The 24,815-nt window shown below is 34.0% G+C and overlaps 2 protein-coding genes and 1 long non-coding RNA gene across 3 annotated transcripts; 2 read left to right on the forward strand and 1 right to left on the reverse strand.

Annotated features, from left to right (window-relative positions):
* The first annotated feature begins 8,723 nt into the window (after window positions 1-8,723).
* On the forward strand, window positions 8,724-10,434 carry LOC131175512 (uncharacterized). The gene is made up of 3 exons (XR_009145695.1): window positions 8,724-9,138; window positions 9,562-9,618; window positions 10,185-10,434. It is a non-coding gene; the product is annotated as an uncharacterized LOC131175512 (long non-coding RNA).
* Window positions 10,435-17,766: 7,332 nt separating this feature from the next.
* Window positions 17,767-18,563, forward strand: LOC110636040 (uncharacterized). The gene has a single exon (XM_021785561.2). It carries the CDS (start codon window positions 17,898-17,900, stop codon window positions 18,285-18,287), a length of 390 nt encoding a protein of 129 aa, XP_021641253.2. The 5' UTR covers window positions 17,767-17,897; the 3' UTR covers window positions 18,288-18,563.
* Window positions 18,564-21,447: 2,884 nt separating this feature from the next.
* On the reverse strand, window positions 21,448-23,944 carry LOC110636039 (uncharacterized). The gene is made up of 4 exons (XM_058139180.1): window positions 23,782-23,944; window positions 23,611-23,693; window positions 23,434-23,524; window positions 21,448-21,949 (listed from the first exon to the last, which is right to left on the reverse strand). Exons 1-4 carry the CDS (start codon window positions 23,808-23,810, stop codon window positions 21,919-21,921), a joined length of 234 nt encoding a protein of 77 aa, XP_057995163.1. The 5' UTR covers window positions 23,811-23,944; the 3' UTR covers window positions 21,448-21,918.
* Window positions 23,945-24,815: the final 871 nt, after the last annotated feature.

The following is a 24,815-nucleotide window of genomic DNA, read 5'->3' on the forward strand; positions in this document are numbered from 1 at the left end:
AAATCGTAATTTTCTTATCATCCATGAATATTTTATAAATTTTATTCTAATCCAGTACAAGGCAAAAATTAAGTAATGTAGAGTTCGAGTTTACCTATGCCAAATCTGACAACTGGAACGCGTCCAGAACGTCTGAAAACCGTGGGGTAGCCTATAATCTTGACCCGATTCTAAAATAGTTCCAGCAGCTTATCTGCTCGATCCAAAATTGAAGATCCGGGCGACGATCGAATTTCCACGAAATGAAAGTACATACGCGAAGTCCACAATACCAGGGTTAGAATAAAATATATATATATATATATATATATATATATATATATATATATATATATATATATATATATATATAATAATTATTTAAAAATTAGGGATGTTACATTCTTCCTCCCTTATAGAAAATTCGTCCTCGAATTTTACACAAGGCAGAACAATGACACATAGTTGCATATCAAACTTATGAGTACTTGCTGCGCATATCCCGCTCTAACTTCCAAGTGCATTCCTCCATAGATTAACTCCTCCACAGGACTAACCATAGGGATTTACCTTGACCAAAGTTGTCTCATCTAATAGTTTACTATGGCTACTAGTTTCTCCTCAAATATCAAATTCTCATTTAACTCCACTGCGTCTGGTCGCAGCACATGAGAAGGATCGGGAACATACTTTCTAAGTATGAAAATGTGGAATATTGGGTGGACATGAGAAAGGTTTGGTGGCAACTCTAACTGATAGGCAACTGCTCTCACTCTGTCCATTATCTTAAAAGGTCCTAGATAATGGAGTGCCAATTTGCCTTTTCTTTCCAAATCTCATAACCCTTTTTCATAGGAGAAACCTTCAAGAACACGGTCACCCATTACAAATTTTACATCTTTCCGCCTTGGATCTGCATGGATGGTTAAAAATTTTTATGTCTATCTGCCCCTGTCATAGTATGCCAGCTATCATCCTCCTTCTGAGTCTAAACCAACACATCTGACTACTCGTTTACCCCTCTTTTTTTTTTCGTTTACCCCTCTCTTTTTTTGTCATCTCTAGTACTCATTACAACTCCACTACTCTCGACTTGACATCTGATAACTTTAATCAACTTTGGCACTTACCTCACTTTTATTACGCCCTAACGTGTCTCTTGGTGACTTCAGTCCTCATTCCTTTGTTTCAATAATCTCTGTTCCCCAAAAACATGACTTATGTTCCTTACCTTATAGTATCCTATGAAATGCTTTCCTGTAGCACCTATCATATACATCTCGTTCGAAACCTTTAATTGTCCTATGACCTCAATGGTCAATACCTATAAATCTTCTCACTCTCATGATACTTTAAATTTTCAATCTCTTTTGTGTCATTACTAAGGTCCTTAGACCAGTTCCTGTCCATCTTATGTAACTAGTTATGTAGAGCTCCATCCAAGTGTCAAGCGTACCCTACACCACTTATCAATATTGGAAAGTGAACTGGGTCTCTTCTCTTATAGGACAAATGTATCTTCATTCCCTGATAACCCAGTTAATGCAACTTTATCGTTTTCCACTCATTCTCTAGAATGGAAATATCTAGACTTCTTCCTAAAGCTTCTTAGCATGTGGCCTACTTCTGACACATTGGCACTTAGATCGAGGCTCTACTACTCCTTTAATTTATCATCTCATAATAACTTATTTCAAACATCTCTTATTGTGTTCCTAGCATACCTATTCCTTCTTATCCTCATCATTATAACTAACTCTACTGAGCTTTCTTCCTGTCCTTTAGATCTTATCCACTTTTTTTTTTTTTCTATTTCTACTATCATTGATATCTTTTCAATATGCTGTGCTTATTCCTTAATCTTAGTCCTATCTCACCCTTACACCTTTTCCTTCAAGGATGTCCATCCCATCATCAACTTTAACTTTTTTTTTTTATTTCTTAGTCTTATCTTGATTACTAATTCCATTACTTCGAGAATTCTAACTTTACGATTGACTCCTACAAGCACATTCTTTACATTACGTAACACTAGTAATTAACCATAGAAAGTTCTTTTTGTATCTCTTTTCCTGACTTATCTATCAGAACATTATCATTCCCTACCAGCCTTAGTAGGAAATTGCTCATCCTGGATGGATAGGAGCCCCAGAAATTATAAGTTCCATAAGAACTAACATGGCTGTGGGAAATATGTGCCATGCCTTAATTCTGAACAAGATACTTAAAGTGTTCATTCCCCTTAATATGATCACATATACTGCCCATAGCTTTTCAAACTTCAGCCTGAACTTTTTCCATTAGTAACAATTTCATTCGCTGTAACTCATTAGCAAATAGCACTTCCTCCAGCTTATAGTTCAAAAGGGTTGTAAGCCCTAGTAACTAGCTCGATTTAACTCCTGTCACCTCTCTGATCATTCTTTCATACTTAACATTAGGTATACCATTATCGTCATTTTCACCTCAAAAGATTGGATATGTACTAACGCCTATCAAATTTTCAACTAATTGGGTCACTTTTACAGACCTCTCTTCTTAATATAATCTTCTAGAATCGAAACACGAGCCAATTTGAAAAGAAAGTGAAATGTTCTCCCACCATTTATGGTATACCATTGTTTGATAAATAAAATTTAGCTCATACCCCTTAGTCTCCCATTTTAGTTTCATTATTTCTTTGTAATTATTTTGCGTTATTACAAGATATCAGTTGTATCTACCATTTATTATACTGTTGTCCTGCCTGACATATCATCTTAGAATTTACTATTTCCTTTTTACTCTCCATTTATCTTCCATACTTATAATTATTTGTCCAATGCTCCTTATACTTAGTTATATTCTAGAAGATAAAAGCACTCACAGATTCTTTCAGATTTACTCCAATCTTACCAACAATCACTCCTCTAATCCATGTACTTCTCAATATCTTATAATTACACCTATACCTATCTTGTCCTATTCTGACCATTATTAGCGTTCTGCTACATGTTATCATACTATTATTTATTTATTTATTATTACTTTTTTTTTACATAATTATTCTATCGATCACACTGAAAATATATGTCTAACTCCAATTTTGACTCTAGGTCTCACCACTCTAAATTTTAATATCAAGCTTCTGTGAAATTATCCCTCATCTTGCATATTTATATCCCTTATGTTGACTTTTATCCAACTTACTCCTACTGATCTTGCTTCTTTATCTGACAATACAATTCAAGTTATCACAGCACGCTCAACAGTTACTACGTACTTTGGTCGCACACTTCACCTAATTTCCATTATACTGTCAATAATCAAAAGGGTTCTTATGTCATTGCCCCATTATCCTACCTTGGGGGTAGAAAACAGATAAAATTTAATCCAGATCCTGTAACTCTAAGCTCTAGGCTCAGGCTCCTAGCACTACATCAATTATGACCTGCTCTAAGTCCTGTATTTCTGGGTTCCATAACTTAACAATGTTCTTCCTAATGCCATCCTTTTCTACGCTCTTTATCCTTTTTTTTTTTTTAATCTCGTTTACCCTTCCTAGAACCACATTCACCTCCTCGGTATTTTGGCTCTATTCTTCCTAATCTTATCCTAATCTGTTTTTCTAGTTTATTCTTTAGCCAACTCTTTTTATCTTACCCAAATCCGAACTTTCACTCTTCCATCCTTTAGCTCTATTTTCTTTTTGAACCTGATTATCATATCAGAAACTTATACCTTTCCACTATCCCTACCACATCATCTATACCTCAATGTTACTCATAATTGATCCTTTAACTACCCTAGCTAGACTTCTACTGGCATTCAGGCTATCTCTCCTACTGCATTTGAACCGCACTCCATTTATATATATATATATACATATTCTATGATTTACGATGCTAACTTTTGTCCTTTTTCTTTTACTTTATTTGGAGTATACTTTAGTCTTAAGTATTAAGAAGCTAAGGATGAAATTAGGGAATAGCAGTCATACTTCTCCTGCGTGATCTCTACTCTTACCCTTTTGGACTACATACTACCCCCTACTACCTTAGGGAGGGGATCTATAGCAACTTTAATTTTTCATATCCATTTAATTAGATGAAACTTAAAATACTAGGTATCCAAACCCGTCATTCAATTTAAAGGCTTACATACATCTTGATCTTACATCTTATAATTCCTACATGGAACTTGTACCCTCTCCAAAATACCTGAGCTAACAACTCTTTATCTCACGCTACAATCCCATTTGGGACACTACTCCATAAGTCATCATTATCAGTAATAACCTTTGATCCCTTCTGAAAAGATAGGACTATACCCTAACTTACTGTAACAAAGGTATTACATTTACCACCTTGCCAAAACCATGTCAAATTAATGACTCTTTTATCATATCATAACTCTGTAAATCATCAATTCATAGTTCTAACCTTCCCTAGGTAGTAGGGTTGTACTTTACACCTTGCTGATACACACAAGGTATACTATTCTCACTAAGCTCTAAGCAAAACGTCTGTCGTACTACAAAAACCATCCATACCGAAGACTAGATGGTCTCACTCTATAGATGTCAACTTTACTTTGCAACTAATCCGCAACCTCTGGTCTGATGGAAACTCTTGATGTAACTCGAGCTCATGCTAGGGTAACCGAATTACTGACTCTAGTTACCACCTAACTGTGACCTTTCGATATTTTAGCTCTAGATCCCTAACCAAGAGTTCTCAACTCCTCTGCAGATATAGAACTCTGTTCTGGCATAATTGTACCAAAACAGAGGCCATTCGCAAACACCCTCATTATGGAGCACCACGGGGATGCACGCAGCTCTATACAATAATCTCATGTCGGTACTATAATCTGCAGCTTATAGAGTAGACATTGAGAACATTGTATAGTTACTATGATACGTCTTGACGGACTAGGTCTCCTAATCTCTTATCTCTCTTGAATTTACTATTATTATAATCTTACTCTGACTGGGTCATCCACTGACGACTGCCAGCAGTGGTATCCTCACCCTTATCTAGTGCAATTATACTATCAAAACTCACCATTATGTACTCATGCTTAGCACCAGATAGGCACAACACTTAGACCCATACTGATAGAAATATAGTATTTCTTGGAGAATGTATTTCCATGGCAGACCTCAACATGTCTGCTAATTCTATTTCACACTTCTATGTACTTCACAAAACTGAGGTGCTAAACTGAAGCAGTCTTATATTAACTGAGGAATAACGCAGAATCTAGAAATGAAGAATTATAGAAAAAAGACGAAACAGAATCTTATACTCCGTATGTGACAACTCTAGGTGCACACTTTCCCATGAATCTAAAGCCTAAGCTCTGATACCACTTTTGTCATGACCCAACCTATGGGCCGGACCGGCACTAGGACCTAGGCCAGCGTAAAGCCCCCAAGGCCAGTAGTAAGCTTAACTATTCCTCAACCCAACTCTAAGGCCCATTTGGGCCCAATTTCAAGAATTCAATCAGACAGAGTCTGACAATAAAATGGACCATTCAACAGGGAGTTTTTTACTCACCCGACCTGTAAACACAATATATAATAAATTGGGGAGCTCAGCTCACCCTCCATATAATCAAAATGTCATAACTCAAATAGGAGCTCAGCTCCCTCATCCAATCCCATCATGCATACAGTTAATAATTTTACAATGCATGCCCAAAATAAAAATAAGTGCTTCTGACACATGCAGAGTCTAAAATTTAACTCAATTGTACAAAATACATTAAATACTATTAATGGACCTGTGAAGAAGAAGAGCAGGTTAGCCATAACAAATAATCCATCTGTAGCCTGGAAAAATAGATGAACAGGAGTGAGCATTCAACTCAGAGAGTAAAATACCAATTTTAATCATAATCTCTATAACTATCTAAAGCTAATGCACCTTGTGGAGTGAAATACAATATCATCATAATTTTCATATCATAACAGCAAAAAGGCAATTTGGAGCACTTACACACCCAACATTGTCAAGCAATACATATATAGGAGCTGATCCCCTATACAGCCCTCTTAATCCAACCTCTGCTAGCGAGTGTCTCCCAAGCCGGACTTTCGCTTAATAAACCAAATGCGGGGTCCCAGCGAGTGTCTCTCAAGCTGTGTCTACCCCGAAGGATCGGGTTCCAGCGAATGTCTCTCAAGCCGTGTCTACCCATCCTGTCCATATCCAATACCATACCACACGCACGCCACGCACACACACTGCTCCAAATTACCACAAACAACATTCATGACACTTCAACAATTATGGATGCAATATAAAACGTGCCTAGTGTTTAACTACATATATACATATTTATAAGTGATGCATGGGCATGCTTGAACATATAATAATATCAAAATTACAATTAAAATTAATATTTTACTCACAAACTTGAACCGAGGTCACTGCGACGGTTAGGCGAAGAAGGAAGGCTGTCCCTGCAATTATTTAATAAATTTGACTCAAAACAAGTTTAGAAAAGACCAAAGACACCCTAAATTGCTGAAAATTGTGTAGAGTCTTCCCTATACCTATGACCTATCTAACCTGCAAAATGGTTCAAATAACACTTCTAAACTCAACCCATATCTCATCATCATTATATGGCCCCTCCTAGACCCTCCAAACCAAGCAATAATCACAACATCAGACAACTCAATTATAAGACTTCAAAACTAATATTTTTCAAAAACTATCCAAACTAATTTTAAAAATTCTATAAACCTGTCCCATGGTTCTTAACAATATTATAAGGCTATTGCAATAGAAATCGTAATTTTCTTATTATCTACGAATATTTTATAAATTTTATTCTAACTCAGTACAAGGCAAAAATTGAGTAATGTAAAGTTCGAGTTTACCTATGCCAAATCTGACAACTGGAACGCGTCCAGAACGTCTGAAAACGGTGGGGTAGCCTATAATCTTGACCTGGTTCTGAAATGGTTCCAACAGCTTATCTGCTCGGTCCGAGCAACGATCGAATTTTCATGAAATAAAAGTACATACGCGAAGTCCACAATATCAGAGTTAGAATAATATATATATATTATTATATATATAATAATAATAATAATAATTATTATTATTATTATTATTATTATTATTATTTAAAAATTAGGGATGTTACACTGAAGATCTAAATTTCTCTAGGGGCTCCCTTTAAGAACGTAATCCAAAAAGACTTAAAAACCACGCAATGTCGTATATGCACCAAAAATTTTCATGGGACTGAATATCAAACCCGGACTTGGAATTAATTGAATTGGGTTTGAGGTGCTAAATTCAAATTTTGTTATTGTTGATTTATTATTATTTAATTTTATTTATGATATAACTATTTTGAAATATTCAAATGCTTGATTTGGTGCCTACATCTATAATTTGAAACATGCAAATGATTTCATCAACTATCAAAGCAGAGTTATAAGAGAAAATCTCAGAATAATAATTAAGTATTCGAGATTCCTATAGTTAGTGTTAATCATGTTTGTTTACCCTATCAAATTTTTTACTAAATTTTATATTATTTAATTTTTTTATTTTCATTACTAAATTTCTAATTTGATTGTTAGAGTGGTTAATAAAAAAAATTACTATTCTCAATTTTTTCTGTTTACAAGCGGATTTGACATTCTGATGAGTCATTGAAAACTAGAACAGCAACACGACCATAATTTAATCACAAAATAAAGTTAAATGTCTTTTTTTATGGATCTAAATAATGTATTTAGCTTATTATATGTTGATAGAAAGAATTAGTTTTTATTATTCTTTTTGTTTTTTGGGAATTGAAATAATTACTGTCTAAATATTTTGTAATAATATTCAAAGCATAATTGTAGTTTTTATTGGTAAGCTATTTAAATATTAAATGAATCATTGCCAACCAAGTGATAAATAATTAAGTATCTCGTTAAAATGTCATTGTCCTAGTTTAAAAGGTCAACTAAATTAGTTATTGCCGATGAGGCTTTGATCTAGTGATAAAAAATTTGGGATCAAGAGGTTTGATTTTCGTTAAACTTTAATTAGTTTCTATTATAATCAATATGATTAAGATCTAAAAAAAAATAAAAAAAAAATAAAAAAACTAAGGGTATGTTCATTATGGTTGCGGTTTCTTATTTTATATATATATTTTTTCAAAATTAAATCCAAAAACTTGTTCAGTTGCTTGTTTCCATTTCATCTTTTAACTTCTTTTCTTAAAACGTTTTACAAGCAAGAAACAGTTTTTTGGAAAACCATGTAAGATGGTCTTTACCCTTTTTTTTTTTAATTCTTTCTTATCATTATCCATTAAAATCATACTTCTTACATCTGAAACTTTTATCGTTTCTTATCCTCTAGAGAGCTCTTATCATGGTTGCACACTGAGTTCCACCATCGAAAAGTCATTGTTCTTTGTCAGTGTATTCACCTTGCTATAGATGATTAACATCTCTTTCTATCTTTACCTTTTTTTCCTCTAATTTTTTTGCTTTATATTTTGGAAGTTTTTATTCTCTACCCAAAGATGGCCAGAAAATTTATAACATCTATTCACTCATTCCTTTTTTTCTGGACTGCTATGCGAAAGAAATTAGTTCAATTTTTTCTTTATTGTATATGATTTTTCAATCCTATCTCCACCATCAAGACATTATCTGTAACAACCAAAGAAAAAAAAAAAAAACTAGAAATTTTCGCAGCATAACCCCCCCCCCCCATTTCACCTCCCTCACTCACTTTCTCTCACCTCTCCCTACCTCTTCCCTTCTTTTTCCGGTGAACCACCACTGCCGGCGACACCCACCAACACGGCACAACTCCGGCGACCCTCCAGCGGCGGCCAGAACCACCAGAAACGGCGGCAAGAGAGGGAGAAGAGAGAGAAAATGTGCGCACAGTGGGCAGCGTCTTTTCGGGCCGATTCCGGCTTCGTCCGACGTCCAATCGAGGTGATTCAGGTGGCGTTGGAAAGCTTGTTCTGAGAGTTTTCTTTTGATACCAATTTTGCAGCAAATGGAGGTCGGATGAGTGAGATATGAAGGAGAGAAATTTTGGATTTTTCAAGCTTTTGGGTCAGATCTAGGACGATACGACCATTGGATCGACAATCCGAGACCACCTATGGACTGAGGAAGAGGAGAGGAACATGATGGTATGATCGGATGTTATAAACTTATGAAATTGAGTAATATTCTTGAATAAAATATTCATGGGTGATTAGAAAATTACAATTCATTTTGCAATAGCCTTATAATATTATTAAGGATCGCAGGGCAAAATTTTAGAATTTTTAGAGCTTGTTTGAGTGGATTTTTACAAAATGTTAATTATAGGGACTAAAATGTAATTTTTAAGGTTTTGAGTATTGCTTGGTTTGGAGGGCCTAGGAGGGGCCATATAATGATGATGAGATATGAGTTGAATTTAGAAGTGTTATTTGAGCCTTTTTACAGGTTGGGTAGGTCCCAGGTATAGGGAAAACTCTGCCGGATTTTCGGCATGAATTAGGTTGTCTGTTACCTCTTTAGAGTTTTATCTTAACTTAGTACTAATAAATTTATAATTTAATTATTAGGTGATCGAGATCAGCTATTTTTCTGCATCCAGCAGCCACAATAGTCATCGGTGTACTGTGAGTAAAATATTAATTTTAATTGTAATTTCGATATTATTATATGTTCAAGCATGCCCAAGCATCACTTATAAATATGTATTTATGTAGTTAAATACTAGGTACGTTTATGTTACATTCATAATTGTTGAAGTGCCATAGATGTTGTTGTGATAATTTAGAGCAGTGTGCGTGCGTGTGGTATAGTGTTGGCTATGGACAGGACGGGTAGACACGGCTTGAGATCTTCGCTGAGACCCGGTCCTTCGGGGTAGAAACGGCTTGAGTTCTTCGCTGGGACCCTGATTTGGTTTATTGAGCGAAAATCCGGCTTGAGTTCTTCGCTGGCACAGGTTGGATTAAAGAGAGCTGTATAGGGGATCAACTCCCATATATTTATGATTTGACATTACTGGGTGTGAGAGTGCTCCAAATTACCTTTTTGCTGTTATGATGTGAAAATATTGCCGATGTTGCATTTCACTCTACAGGGTGCATTAGCTTTAAATAGTTATAGAGATTATAGTTAAAATTGATATTTTACTCTCTGAGTCGAACGTTCACTCCTATTCACCATATTTTTCCAGGCTACAGGAGGAGACCTTTTTCAGAATAACCTGTCCCTTTCCTCGCAGGTTATGAAAAGATTACTTAATTGTATTATTATTCTCTAAATTTATAATTAGGACTCCACATGTACTAGTAGTAGCATTAATTCTATTATGGATTACAGGAATTTAAGTTTTTGTATTAATAAATGAAAAAAAAAAATTTCATGAGTTTTGAATAGTTTGTAAATGATGTAACAGGATTGAGTTGGCCTCCCCTAATTTTAGTTTCGGATAATTGCTGGGCTAAAGTTGGCCCGAAATAAAATTATAACAGTTTAATTTAAATTATTTTATATGCATATTGGGCCTAAATTGTGGGCCTGGTCATGAATTTGAGAACAGTAAGGCTTACTACGGGCCTCGAGGGCTTTATACCGGCCCAGGTCCTAGTGCCGGTCCGGCCTATAGGTTGGGTCGTGACAAAGTTGGTATCAGAGCTTAGGCTATAGATTCATGGGAATTATTATACTTGGGAGTGTAAAAGGAGTCTTGTTAGGATGTTACATGCGGAGTATAGGATTCTGTTTTGTCTTTTTCTGTAATTCTTTATTTCTAGATTCTGAGTTATACCTCGAGAAATATAAAAGTGCCTCAGTTAGTGTCTTGATTTTCGTGGAGTATATAGAAATGTGAAATAGAGTTAGCAGACATATTGAGGTCTGTCATGAGGATACGTACTCCAAGAAATGCTGTGTTTCTGTCTATATGGGTTTAAATAGTGTGCCCATTTCGTGCAAGGCACGAGTACATAAAGGTGAGTCTTGAAAGTACAGTTGCCCTAGATAAGGATGAGGATACCACTGCTGGCAGTCATCAGTGGATGACCCAGTCAGAATAAGTTTATGATAATAAAAGATTCAAGAGAGATAAGAAATTAAGAGACCTAGTCTGTCAGGACGTATCGTAATAACTATACAATGTTCTCAATGTCTGCTCTGTAAGCTGCAGATTACAGTACCGACATGGGATTATTGTGTAGAGATGCGTGCATCCCTGTGGTACTCCATAATGAGGGTGTTTGCGGATGACCTCTGCTTTGGTACAGTTATGCCAGAACAGAGTTCTATATCTGCAGAGGAGTTGGAAACTCCTGGTTAGGGGTCTAGAGTTAGAATATTGAAAGGTCACAGTTGGGTGATAACTAGAGTCAATGACTCAGTTACCCTAACATGAGCTACAGTTACATTAGGAATTGCTGAAAGACTAGCGGTTTCAGTGTAGTCATAAATTAAAGGTAACACCTATAGGGTGAGGCCATTTGGTCTTTGATATGGGGTCTTCGAGAGTTTTGGCATTGTAATGGGCCTTTTGCCTAAAGTTTGATGAAAAATAGTATCTTCCTTGTGTAGCAGCAAGGCGCAAGGTATGATTTTTCTCTCCTAAGGGAGATAGGATGCTATGGATGATGTTCATAGCTTGTGAAACGATGCTTTAAGGGATTTGTAGTATGATAAGAGAGTAGATAGCCTGACATGGTGGTGGCAAGGTGGAAGATGTAGTACCTTTTTTGCAGTCAATTATGATGTAAAGTGGTCTTATTCTTTCAAGAGGGATAGGGGTTTATTACTAATAATGGTGACCAATAAAATAGTGCCCTAGATGGGACTGTAGAGTATGATAGAGAGTAGTTGGCTCGGGTATTCTGGAGATTGATACAAGTTCCATTATAGGAATCATATATAATCATATTATGATGGATGTAAGTCCTTTGAATTGGATGACGGGTTTGGGTGCTCGGAATCTTAAGTTTTGGCTAATTTAGTAAACATGGATAATAATAATAATAATAATAATAATAATAATAATAATAATAATAATAATAATAATAATAATAATAATAATAATAATAATAATAATAATAATAATAATAATAATAAAATTACTACAGAATCAGTTCTCGAGGTAGTAAGGGTATTATGTAAGCTAAAGGATAAGAATAGAAATCATACGATAAAGGTATGACTGCAATTTCCTGAGTTCTTTTCTAACTTCATATTGTTCAAAACAATAGCATAATCTAATTATAATAGTGTTAAGAGTAATAAATTAGCAAAGATAAATCATAGAAGGCCAATGGATAAAGAAGGTGCAGAATGAAAGTTTGGACAATTGATTGCAGATGCAATATAATCTAAATGCCAGTGGAAGTACTAGCTAGAGTGGTCAAAGGACCAAATCTGAGTAGCACAGACATATGATAACGCGATAGAGACTCTGAAAGATATAGTTAGCAAGTACAGCTATCATGTTAGGAAGAAGAATGGAACCAGGGATAGAATAGTCAAGTCCTATTTTGGGTAAGACAAAGGAAATAAATGAAAGGACAACCTGAAGAGCGCATAATAAAAGGAACAAAGTTAAGATATAGGGTAGGCTAAGTGTTATTATTGGTAAGGTGAATGACAAGGATGGAGAACTCAAAATGGGACCACATTAGTGAGAATAGTGATGGAGGTATGGAATCTAGTAATGTTATACTCATAGCATAATGTAGTTGAGGTAGTGCTAGGGGCTAAAATATAGTGCTTGGAGTTGCATGATTGGATCATACTCTATCTATTCCCTATTCCTAAAGTGAAGTGGATAACAATGGGGAATTATTCTTTTAACTTGTTAACTGTATCAAGAAGATTAGCAGAGGAATACAATAATAATGAGCAAAAGCTAGAAGGTGTGCGATGGTATTGTGGACTATCTAATTAGGCAGAGAAAAAGAAGTTAGTAAGCAGTAAGTTGAATAAAAATCAATCTAAGGGATCAAATAGGTATGATGAGAGGAAAAGAATGATAGATAATGACACATAGGCTTTAGGTTAGACTTTTGAGATAGTGAGAAGGTAGTATATGTGATTATATTAAGGAGAATGAACACATGAAGTATTTTATTTATAATTAAGGCATGGCACACATTTCCCACAGCCGTGTTAGTTCAGATGGAACTTATAGTTTCTGGGGCTCCTATCCATCCAGGATGAGCAATTTCCTATTAAGGCCGGTAGGGAATGATAATGTTCTGATAGTTAAGTTGGGAAAAGGGGATACAAAAAGAATTTTCTATGATTAATTACAAGTGTCACGTAATGTGAAGAATGTGCTGGTAGGAGTCAATCGTAAGATTAAAATTCTCGAAGTAATGGAACTAGTAATCAAGATAGGACTAAAAAAAAAAAAATTTAAAGTTGATGATGGGATGGACATCCTTGAAGGAAAAAGTATAAGAATGAGAGAAAACAAAGTTTAAAGAATAAGTACAGTAGGTTGGAAAGATATCAACAATAGCAGAACAGGAAAAGGAAGTGGATATGATCCAAAAGATAGAAAGAAAGCTCGGTAAAGCTAGTTATAATGACGAGGATAAGAAGGAATAGGTATGCTAGAAACACACTAAGAGATGTTTAAAACAAGTTATTATGAGATGATAGATTAAAGGAACAGTGGAGCCTTGATCTAAGTGCAAATGTATCAGAAGTAGGCCACATAATAAGAAGCTTTATGAAGAAGACAGGATATTCCCATTCCAGAGGAGGAGTGGGAAATGATAAAGTCGTATGGACTGAGTTGTCAGGAAATATAAACACTTTTGTCATATAAGAGAAGAGACCCAATTCACTTTCTAATGTTGATAAATATTAAACTTGACCCTTGGATGGAACTCTACATAACTAGTTACATAAGATGGACAAGAGTTGGTCTAAGTACCTTAGTAATGACACAAAAGACATTAAAAATTTGAAGTATCATGGGAGTGAGAAGATTTATGGTTATTGACCACTGAGGTCATAAGAAGAGTGAAGATCTCGAACAAGATGCTTAGATTAGGTGCTACAGGAAAGCTATTCATAGGATACTATAGGGTAAGGAACATAAGTCATGTTTTGGGGAAACAGAGATTATTGAAACAAAGGAATGAGGACTGAAGTCACCAAGAGACACTTTAGGGCGTAATAAAAGTGAGGTAAGCGCCAAAGTTGATTGAAGTTATGAGACATCAAGTCAAGAACAGTGAGGTATAGCGAATACTTAAAATGTCAAAAAAATGGTCAATGAATAGTTACAAGATAAGAGCCCTCTAGAAAGAGATGATGACAAATAGGACACTATAATAGAATCAGAAAGCAGTAGAATGTCATATATAATATATGAGGAGTTTGAAGAATAAATGTTTTACCAATTTCTGAATAGCTGGAGAAGTAATGATTGCACTTGTTCTAATAATCTTATTTTCCTTATCTCTTGTTCATTCGAAAATTCGAGGACGAATTTTTCTTAAGGGGGGAAGAATGTAACAAAAAAAAAAAAAAAAAAAGAAATTTTCGCAGCATAGCCCCCCCCCCCCCAATTTCACCTCCCTCACTCACTTTCTCTCACCTCTCTCTACCTCTTCCCTTCTTTTTCTGGCGAACCACCACTGCCGGCGACACCCACCAACATGGCACAACTCCGACGACCCTCCAGCGACGGCCAGAACCACCAGAAACGGTGGCAAGAGAGGGAGAAGGAAGAGAAAACGCGTGCACAGTAGGCAGCGGCTTTCCGGGCTGATTCCGGCTTCGTCCGACGTCCGATCGAGGCGATTCAGGTGTCGTTGGAAAAGGTTGTTTTGAGAGCTTTCTTTTGATACTAATTTTGCAGCAAATGGAGGTTGGATGAGTGAGATATGGAGGAGAGAAGTTTCAGGTTTTTCAAGCTTTTGGGTCAGATCTAGGACGATCCGACTGTTGGATCGACGATCCGAGACCACCTATGGACTGAGGAAGAGGAGAGGAACATGATGGTATGATCGAATCCTGCAGATTTCACCGGTGACCGGGGGCCGGCCACCGTGCGCTGTGTTTCTGGCAATGGCTCTAGTGAGCTGTGGAGATGATTCAACTTCCAGAGGCTTCCTCATAAATTTTTGGAATTTTTGAGACTCAGGCAAGCTTCGGTTAAGATTATTTTTATTATTTCTCTGTCTGTGGAGCATAAATGCAGTGTTTCTTAAACAGGAAAAATTGAAGAAAAATTCTAAGAAAAATATATGATGAAAGTAAAATTATTTGGAGATATTCTATGGTGTTTGTTGAGTTTTTGAGTGATTGTAGAATATTTTTGAAAGAAAATATAGATGGATTTTAGTTAGATTTTTAGTATATGGGCATATAAGATTATTTGAAATTATGATATTTAAATTCTATATGATTGGTTGAAGCTTGAGGATGGAGGTTTAAATATGTGAATTTTGAATTGGGTTGAATTAAGAATATGTTAGTTGTTGGAAACTTATGAAATTGAGTAATATTCTTGAATAAAATATTCATGGGTGATTAGAAAATTACAATTCATTTTGCAATAGCCTTATAATATTATTAAGGACCGCAAGGCAAAATTTTAGAATTTTTAGAGCTTGTTTGAGTGAATTTTTACAAAATGTCAATTATAAGGACTAAAACGTAATTTTTAAGGTTTTGAGTATTGCTTGGTTTGGAGGGCCCAGGAGGGGCCATATAATGATGATGAGATATGAGTTGAATTTAGAAGTGTTATTTGAGCCTTTTTGTAGGTTGGGTAGGTCCCAGGTATAGGGAAAACTCTGCCGGATTTCTGGCATGAATTAGGCTGTATGTTGCATCTTTAGAGTTTTATCTTAACTTAGTACTAATAAATTTATAATTTAATTATTAGGTGATCGAGATCAGCTATTTTTCTGCATCCAGCAGCCACAATAGTCATCGGTGTACTGTGAGTAAAATATTAATTTTAATTGTAATTTCGATATTATTATATGTTTAAGCATGCCCATGCATCACTTATAAATATGTATTTGTGTAGGTAAATACTAGGCACATTTTATGTTGCATTCATAATTTTTAAAGTGCCATGGATGTTGTTGTGGTAATTTGGAGCAGTGTGCGTGTGTTGGCGTGTGTGTGGTATAGTGTTAGCTATGGATAGGACGGGTAGACACGGCTTGAGATCTTCACTAGGACCCAGTCCTTCGGGGTAGAAATGGCTTGAGTTATTCACTGGGACCCCGATTTGGTTTATTAAGCGAAAGTCCGGCTTGAGTTCTTCGCTGGCACAGGTTGGATTAAAGAAAGTTGTATAGAGAATCAGCTCCCATATATTTATGATTTGACATTACTGGGTGTTTGAGTGTTCCAAATTACCTTTTTGCTGTTATGATGTGAAAATATTGCCGATGTTGTATTTCACTCTACATGGTGCATTAGCTTTAGATAGTTATAGAGATTATAGTTAAAATTAATATTTTACTCTCTGAGTCGAACGCTCACTCCTGTTCACCATATTTTTCCAGGCTACAGGAGGAGACCTTTTTCAGAATAACCTGTCCCTTTCATTGCAGGTTATGAAAAGATTACTTAATTGTATTATTATTCTCTAAATTTATAATTAGGACTTCGCATGTACTAATAGTAGCATTAATTCTATTAGGGATTACAGAAATTTAAGTTTTTATATTAATAAATGAAAAAAAAATTTTTTTCATGAGTCTTGAATAGTTTGTAAATGATGTAATAGGATTGAGCTGAGCTCCCCTAATTTTAGTGTCGGATAATTGTTGGGCTAAAGTTGGCCTGAAATAAAATGATAATAGTTTAATTTAAATTATTTTATCTGCATATTGGGCCTAAATTGTAGGCCTGATCATGGATTTGAGAACAGTAAGACTTACTACGAGCCTCGAGGGCTTTATGCCGACCCAGGTCCTAGTGCCGGTCCGACCCATAGGTTGGGTCGTGACATTATCTCATCGCTGAATAATATTAGGTTAAATGTCACATTTTGAATTTTGAGTGATATGCAAAATTTAATTTTAAAGTTTGAAAATAATTTGCTATGGCCATTTTGGATTTCATTTTCTATGACAACTGTAAGAAAGATTGATGATGTTTTATAGAAAAAAAAAAAAAACATTTCTAAGAAAGGAAAGAAACAAAAACAGAAAATAGTTTTTGATTTTCTAGAAATGAAAAACAAAAAACGTACAATGATACCAAACACACCCTAAATTTACAGCTAAGAGAAGGGTCTAAAATTAGCAAATCATCCTAAATAAGGAACTAAACAATAAAAAAATTGCTTTTTTTGGGGCGGTCGAAATATATATATTAGCCCAAATTGTATTTTAAACAAGAAATTCAAGATTATTATCTAACATTGTGATTAATAAATAATATAAAAAATAAAATAGTTTTATTTAATAGATTTTAATTTAATAATATCAAAATCATCTTAATAATTGTGCGAGTATATATTTAAATTTCAATTAAATTAAGATTAAATAAAATTAAAATTATCCCCAAATTATTATGGATTTAAATCCATAATAGTGATAATAATAATAATCATAATGAGAGTTTGAAACTTACAAATTTCGTGAGCCAATCGGCAAACGTGGTTCCACCAAGTCAGCTCCACCTATCCAGATGACTAGACCTAAAGGTGGCAACAAGAAAACCGGAATAGCCGGTAAAAAAGTCATAAAAAAGGCATAAAGTACCCCACATTCTCTGTTTGAGCAACCTGCTATCTTATCCGTAACCTTCTCTCTTTTCCCCTCTCTCTCCCTTCAAATACTGACGCAAACTCGTACCCAAACCCTCTCCCAAATCTTTACTTTTCTGTCTTTTATCTCTGAAACACAACTCTCTCTCTCTCTCTCTCTCTCTCTTTGTACTCTTAGAAATGGCTACTAATCTCCTTGCTTTGGGTCCCGTCGCAATCAGAGCGTCGGCCGCATCTGGTCCCCAGAGATCCGACCCGAACCGTCGGAAAAGCTCGTCCTCCTCATCAGCCAACTGGTGGACCCCCCTCTTTGGGTGGTCGTCTGAGCCCGACTACATTGGCTCTGAGAGTAAAGCGGAAGATATGCAGTACAAAAAAGAAGGCAGATGGGAGTCGGATCTCGAGCCAAAATCAGCGAGATCTCGGTTTGCTCCTGGTTGCTTTACTGAGAAGAAAGCGAAACAGCTTCGCATGTTGACTACTGATATGTCATCGTTTCACGATGCTATGTATCACTCAGCGATCGCGTCTCGGCTCGCTTCAGACTTCAAGAACCGATCCGATCGGTAGTCCTGGGGCATCTATGGCTAATATCTGGATCTTGATGTATTTCCTATATTTGAATTTCTTTTTTCTATAAATAGTTTTGTGAGTAAAACTTAATCTGGCTTGCAAACTTAATCTGGCTTGCTATTTTTCTTGATGATGCTCAGTGATGCATGGCGTTGTTGATTGGTTAGTTGTAAGATATGTTTGATCATGTAATTATTTAAGCTGAACTGCATCAGACCAAAGCTCTGTAAACTATTAATACACAAATTTGATGAAATTTCATTATCGTTTTAATTGATTTTGCAATGATGAGTGATGCGTGAAAGAAACGTCGATGATGCTTACGTTGCATCAATTTTCTTTTGGGATTTATTAATTAGTGACTCAATTATAAATGATGTAGCATGTTAATCATTATTCTCTTCTAGAAGAACTCTAAAAATTTTCAAAATTTTTTATTTATGCCCAATTTCTAATAGATTAAAAAAAAATTGTTAATTTGGGTATTGGAGATCTGAGTTGGTGATTAAATTTTTTTTTTTTAATGAAAAAAATAAGGACACGTTGAGTATGATGATCATAACTCTTTTAAGTTTGAGGTTTGAGATTATCAATTGATTTTTTTAATTTAACCAAATTTCAAAGGAAAGGAGTTCATTGAACAATTCACTATCAATTACCGCTTACAATTCTTAGAAAAAATAATATTTATTCATTATACTCAGGAGTGAGATAGGACTATCTCGTTAGATTAATTATTAGGCTATATCACCCTGTGGTGACTAACTTGTCCTTGTGTGCCGATTGCAGCAAAATTTTGATCAGAAAATGAACCAACAACTTGCTAGTGCATTGAGCATATTCCCCCAAGCATACGGACATAAAAGTACGAAAACTTGGGATTCTAAGCCAATGGGGTGATATTCGAAGCCCATCAATTTTTTCCTTAAAAAATAATTGATTTTTTCCCAAGAATGAAAGCTGGATGCGTCTGAGAAACGCGCGTAATGTTCTCAGTTGATGGTGGTCCTGAACTAGAGGTGGCTGCCGTCTGGGCCGGTTTCAACCGGAACCAAATCATCTAATTTTCATCAAATTTAATGATCAAATTATTGTTTATTTAGACTTGAAATCAGACCGAATAATTCTAATTTAATTCAAATTAGATCATTTCAGGCCAATTTTGATGTAATTCAAAATCCAAATTAGAGGCCAAGACAATCATGAATTGCATACACAGTCGAGCTTCATTTTGTGATAAAAAGATAATTATTGTTATGCAGCACCGTTAATAAAGGAAGGCTTTTTACCTAACAAAGTTGCTGATATAAATGTGACATTAATTATTTAATTAAAAAAAAATAATTATAAATATAGATCCCATTTGAAACAAAAATTTTAAAAAAATATTAAAAAAATATTCTCTTAAACACATTTTCTCTCTCCTCTTTGTTCTATATCAGCTAATGTGCCAAATATTACACTATTTGACTGTAATTACAAAATTCCCCTTTCCATTGACAAAGCTTAAATCACTACCATTTATGCATCAAATTCTTGGGGTGAAAATATTGTACTTGCATATTCATGAAATATACTGGAGAGACAAGCCAACATTCCCATCTTTTGCAGTTTCTCATTCAACAAGAAATGGGCTTAAATACCACATGATAATTCTTGTCGAAATATAGGATGGAATGACAAATAAATGATATTTAAACACATACAAATGTGGCTATATATATTTGAAAAATTACAAAAATAAAAAACTTTGTGATTCCACTCATTTTTATTTCAGAGTTTATGCTTCACTTCATGACAAAGTGGTACCCTGAGATTCACACAGTTAGTAAAGGAAAATTTTCCATCTTTTATCCTTTAAAAGATGCTAACGTGAAATAAAAAAAAAAAGTGACAATTATAAAAAATTATTTTGTAGTTCTGTTTATTTTTACTTCAAAATCCGTGGTTCATTTTGTGATAAAGTAGTACTATAAGGTTTGCATCATTAACAAACCAAATGAATTATTTAACTCCTGGAAATAACTATAATTTAAGATCCTTTACTTTTGGAATACCATAAAAAAATTTATGTATATTTTTTTTAAAAAGCTCAATTTTTCAGTTCTAGTATTATATAATGCTCAAATCTAGAATTTGACACAACATTTAGAAGTGCTATAGAATTTAAGGGGTAGCTTCAGTCACGAACTCTTCAAGGTAATGCTAACAAAAGTTGTGCCCAAAGTGAATAAAAGTATTAATCACCTCATAAAAGGGAGGAATAAATATCTAGCCAGCCAGGAATACCAATTCAATCTAACATCTCCGGCGACAAAGCTATTGCTACTTTTTGAATTTTCAATAATACTAATTCAATAATTCATCCGGGAGTTTATGCTACATCGATCATATTTGATAATGATTATAGAAGTGAATGTAAAAATTCCATATTAAAAAATTTATTGATAGTGATTTCAAAAGTCAGGATTTTTATGTAAAACTCTATATCGGTATATCTTACAGAATTACTATGCCTAAAATGAATAAAATCTCTTTTTTACATGAAATATCTTAGTGGTGTGTGAATTATTTTATTATTATTAAAAATAATTAAAAAAAATATATAATTTTAATGCCACATTAACGAGAATTAACAGTGTCAAAATAAAATGTTGTGTTTACTAATAGAGCGTTACCACATGATACCATTTTGTTACAAAATAAACCTCAGACCCTAAAGTGAAATTTCCACTTTTTTTTTAATTCCACATCAGTTGATTTCTTTTCCATGTCAACACTTTTCTGTTCCACATAAGCATCTTTTAACAACGAGAAAATGAAAATTCGTCATTTACTAACGATGTGAACCTTAGATATCATTTTGTCACAAAATGAACCACAAACTTTAAAGTGAAAAATGAATGAAATCAAATAGTACTTTTTATGTAAATTTTCCCTTTTTTTTTATAAAAAAAAACCGTAATGTATTTATAAAATTGTGAGACCTACTCATACATATGCTTACTCATTAGGATCGACATATGTTTGCATGTTCACCCATTATTGGATTGTCATTTCCTATAAAATATCCTACATGGAATAATTACTTTACTATATAGTTTCTCCTCCTCAATCCCCTCCCTGCTTGAAGAAAAAAAAAAAAAAAAAACCCTCATAATAGAAATCATAAGCCCTACCAAGTAAACATAATATTGACCATCATATGAAGTCCATAGATTACACCTAAAACGTTGATAACAGACTCAACTCAATTTTCCTAATGGGTAGTATCTTCTGAAGCTTCTAATGTCAAGGTTCTTGGCTTCAGATGTCAAAAACACAGCCAAAAATTTTTTTCCCCCATACTCTAACATGACATCTTACACTTAAAAAGAGAAGCTTCCTCATCCGGTAATTATTTCTCTCAAACAATACAGTTGTAAAATGCAAGTATAAAAACTTGGCCCTGAAAAATGGGCAAAAGAAGCAGTTAACATTCTATAATCAAAACTGACAAGAATACAAACTCAAATTTTTGTAAGGTAATCCATGGTATTCCAAGAATACCAAGCTGCTATTTAATTTATGAACCAACAAAAAATGTAAGTTGAAGCAGCAAACCAGACTGCTCAGTCCACAAGCAAATTCACTTGCTCTCGACGTCATATAAATCTGTTCTGTACATATTTATTAAGGAAAAACAGTATAATACTTAAAAGACAATAGAAAGAAAACTAAATTTTTTAGTTGCATCTGACAAAGGAAAATTTACAATTTCACAGCATTTCAAACATCAAAGGGCATCTTCTTAGCATATGCTCAACTGTCATCTCATTCATGCAGGGGGTACTCTATGCAGGCACTCAAGCAGTAAAGTAGAATTGCTAAAGACATTTCAAACTTTTAAGGCTCAGCCGAACAAATTGTACTGACTCCTCGATGCCTATCTTTATCAACAGGAATTTATGATGAAACTTTTGATACATACTTCTTTTGTTTATTTTATTTTATTTTATTTTAGAATTGGAGAAGGGGATCACATTGGTGAGATTTGAACCCCAGTAGCAAACTCACAGCCTCACCCTTACCACTAGGCTAAGGCACCAGTTAACTTTTTGATGCATAATTGATGCAATTAAATTGTTGCATAAGCAAAATAATAAAAGAGTATAAAGTCACATATTGAGTCATAGAATGAATGGCATATCATTTTCAACAACATGGAGCCATTACTATGCAAATTGGTAAAGTTTAGACTTGCAACAACCTGGGCGCAGGTTGAAGTCTTAAAAGCAACCAATTTACAACATGCCAAAGGAAAGGATCATTTCCAAAATTCTCTCTTCCAAGGCCCTACCTTAATGGCTAGTTGGCAACATAACTAGTCATTCTCAGAAATTGGGTTAATCATCTGTGTAGTTTATAATATAATCTCCATCCTTGATGAATCCATGTAATGTATTTACACAATTGCATGTCTGCATGCTATGGAAAATTTACCAGAATGATCACATAATATCAGCTTCACCATCGTGAATTATTCGTATTGACCTAGTTGAACGAAAAAACCAAAGAGGGACATCACTTGTTTCAGCAACTTAGAGCTCCACTGTACAGGAAAAAACCAAAGAGGGACATCACTTGTTTCAGCAACTTAGAGCTCCACTGTACAGCACACTAAATGCTTTAACGAATATTCTCCAAAAAAGTCCTCTCCCATCTTATTTTTCCATCCACTTCCATTCGCAATGCACACTTGCACAACAAAATTTTTTTTCCTTTCTTTTTTAATGGCACTGTTGTTGTATGTAAAGGCATTGTAGTTTCCAACTACTCCTATCAATTTTCATGCAGGCCAGTATGTATGATCATTTTACCAAATATACAGTTAAAAAATGGGAACTTTTGCAGAGCAAATATCAAGCAGCACGAATCATAAAAAAGTCCACATCACAGAAACAGGACAAGAATCTACAATTTTGTCACATAACAAAATGAGCAAATTAATAAAAGGAACACGCGACAGTGATACAACATGATCGCTCACCCATTCACAATATAGTCGATAATCAACAGATCAAGACAGAGAAGTCAGAAGCATAATGCATTATTAAAGAATCGAATTTCGTTATAACCAACAAGCAAATTGGGTAAAGGATACACCAAGTAAAAGCCATGGGCAAAAGCACCGGCCAGCACAGCACTGAACAGACGGTCCCTTAAAACTGGATTTCTACGCAGCGAGATTCGGACTGAAATTGAACACCCACAAACGTTAAAATACGGAATGGCTCAAAACCCATCTAAGGAATCAGAAATCATATAAAAGAAAGCTTACTGAGAGGAAGAATTGGAGCATAGACGAGGGGAACCAAGAACTTGAATGGAGGTCCATTGCTTTGCTTTTTAATAGCAGCCTCCCTTAATGACATTCATAGATGAATCAATACCACAACGATCTTTTAGAAAGAACACGTACATATTTAGGTAGGAATGTAGCGAAGCTTACCGGATAGAGGGATCCAACGATGGGGCCATAGGGGGCTCGGAAGACACAGGATCTTGGGTGTTGCGTTGGGCAAGTCTCGTGCTTGAGGTCAGGGATGGCAATTCTGTGCAATTGTGTTGTACACGGCAGAAATTAGGGCGCCGTGGGCCAGTTGAACAGCTTTATACTGACAAAGGCTGCTTTTCTTGACTTGAATTCTTATATTTTTAAATATAATTTTTAATATTATTGATTTAAAATTCATAAACAATAAAAATGTCATTTAAAAATACTAAAAATTAATTGTAAATAATTCTTTAATATAATTGTAAAATTAAATCAAATTTTATATATTTCAATTATAATAATTTTAATATAACTAAATAATATTATTTTTTAAATAACATTTAAAATAATATTTAAAAATTAAAATCACAATTCTAAATAACTACAAAAGCTGACATATTTTTAAATTAATTTATACATATTAAAATTATATTATAAATATTTTTTGAATAATGTTAAGAACAAGAGGTTTCTATTATTATTGAATAAATTCAAAAAAAAAAATTCAGGACACCAAATATTTTGTATATTTTCCTAATAATTTTTAAAGTAAAGTTTAGAATTTTAATTATAATTAAAATTTTATTTTTTTATTTATATTATTTAATTAACATAATATTTATAAAAATTAAAAAATTAAAAAAATATTAAAAAAATTACCTTCGAGGATTATTTTTAACTATAATTAATAAAATGATATCATTAACTTTATATTTAACATTTGATGATTAATTTAATAATTATTTTTTATCAAATATTTATATTTTAAATTATTATATAAATAATTAATATTTAATAATTAAAAAAATAATTGATAATTTTTAAAATAATTAATATTGTCAAATAGAATCTTAATGACTTGAAATATGTGATTTTTGAAACATAATTGAAATAAATTAAATGCAACTCCTATCATTAAATAAATTAATTTTATTAAATTTTAATTAAGTTTATATTGTGGTGCATATTTTAATTTAATTTAATTGATT

Source organism: Hevea brasiliensis, chromosome 17 (assembly GCF_030052815.1).
Source record: "Hevea brasiliensis isolate MT/VB/25A 57/8 chromosome 17, ASM3005281v1, whole genome shotgun sequence".
Classification (NCBI taxonomy): domain Eukaryota; kingdom Viridiplantae; phylum Streptophyta; class Magnoliopsida; order Malpighiales; family Euphorbiaceae; genus Hevea; species Hevea brasiliensis.

Coding starts and splice junctions, on each gene's coding strand:
- LOC110636040 (XM_021785561.2), top strand. CDS start 17,898: ATGGCTACTAATCTCCTTGCTTTGGGTCCCGTCGCAATCAGAGCGTCG.
- LOC110636039 (XM_058139180.1), bottom strand. CDS start 23,810: ATGGCCCCATCGTTGGATCCCTCTATCCG. Junction 23,694..23,781: donor TCGTTGGATCCCTCTATCCG/GTAAGCTTCGCT, acceptor AATGTCATTAAG/GGAGGCTGCTATTAAAAAGC. Junction 21,950..23,433: donor GCCCATGGCTTTTACTTGGT/GTATCCTTTACC, acceptor AAATATGTACAG/AACAGATTTATATGACGTCG.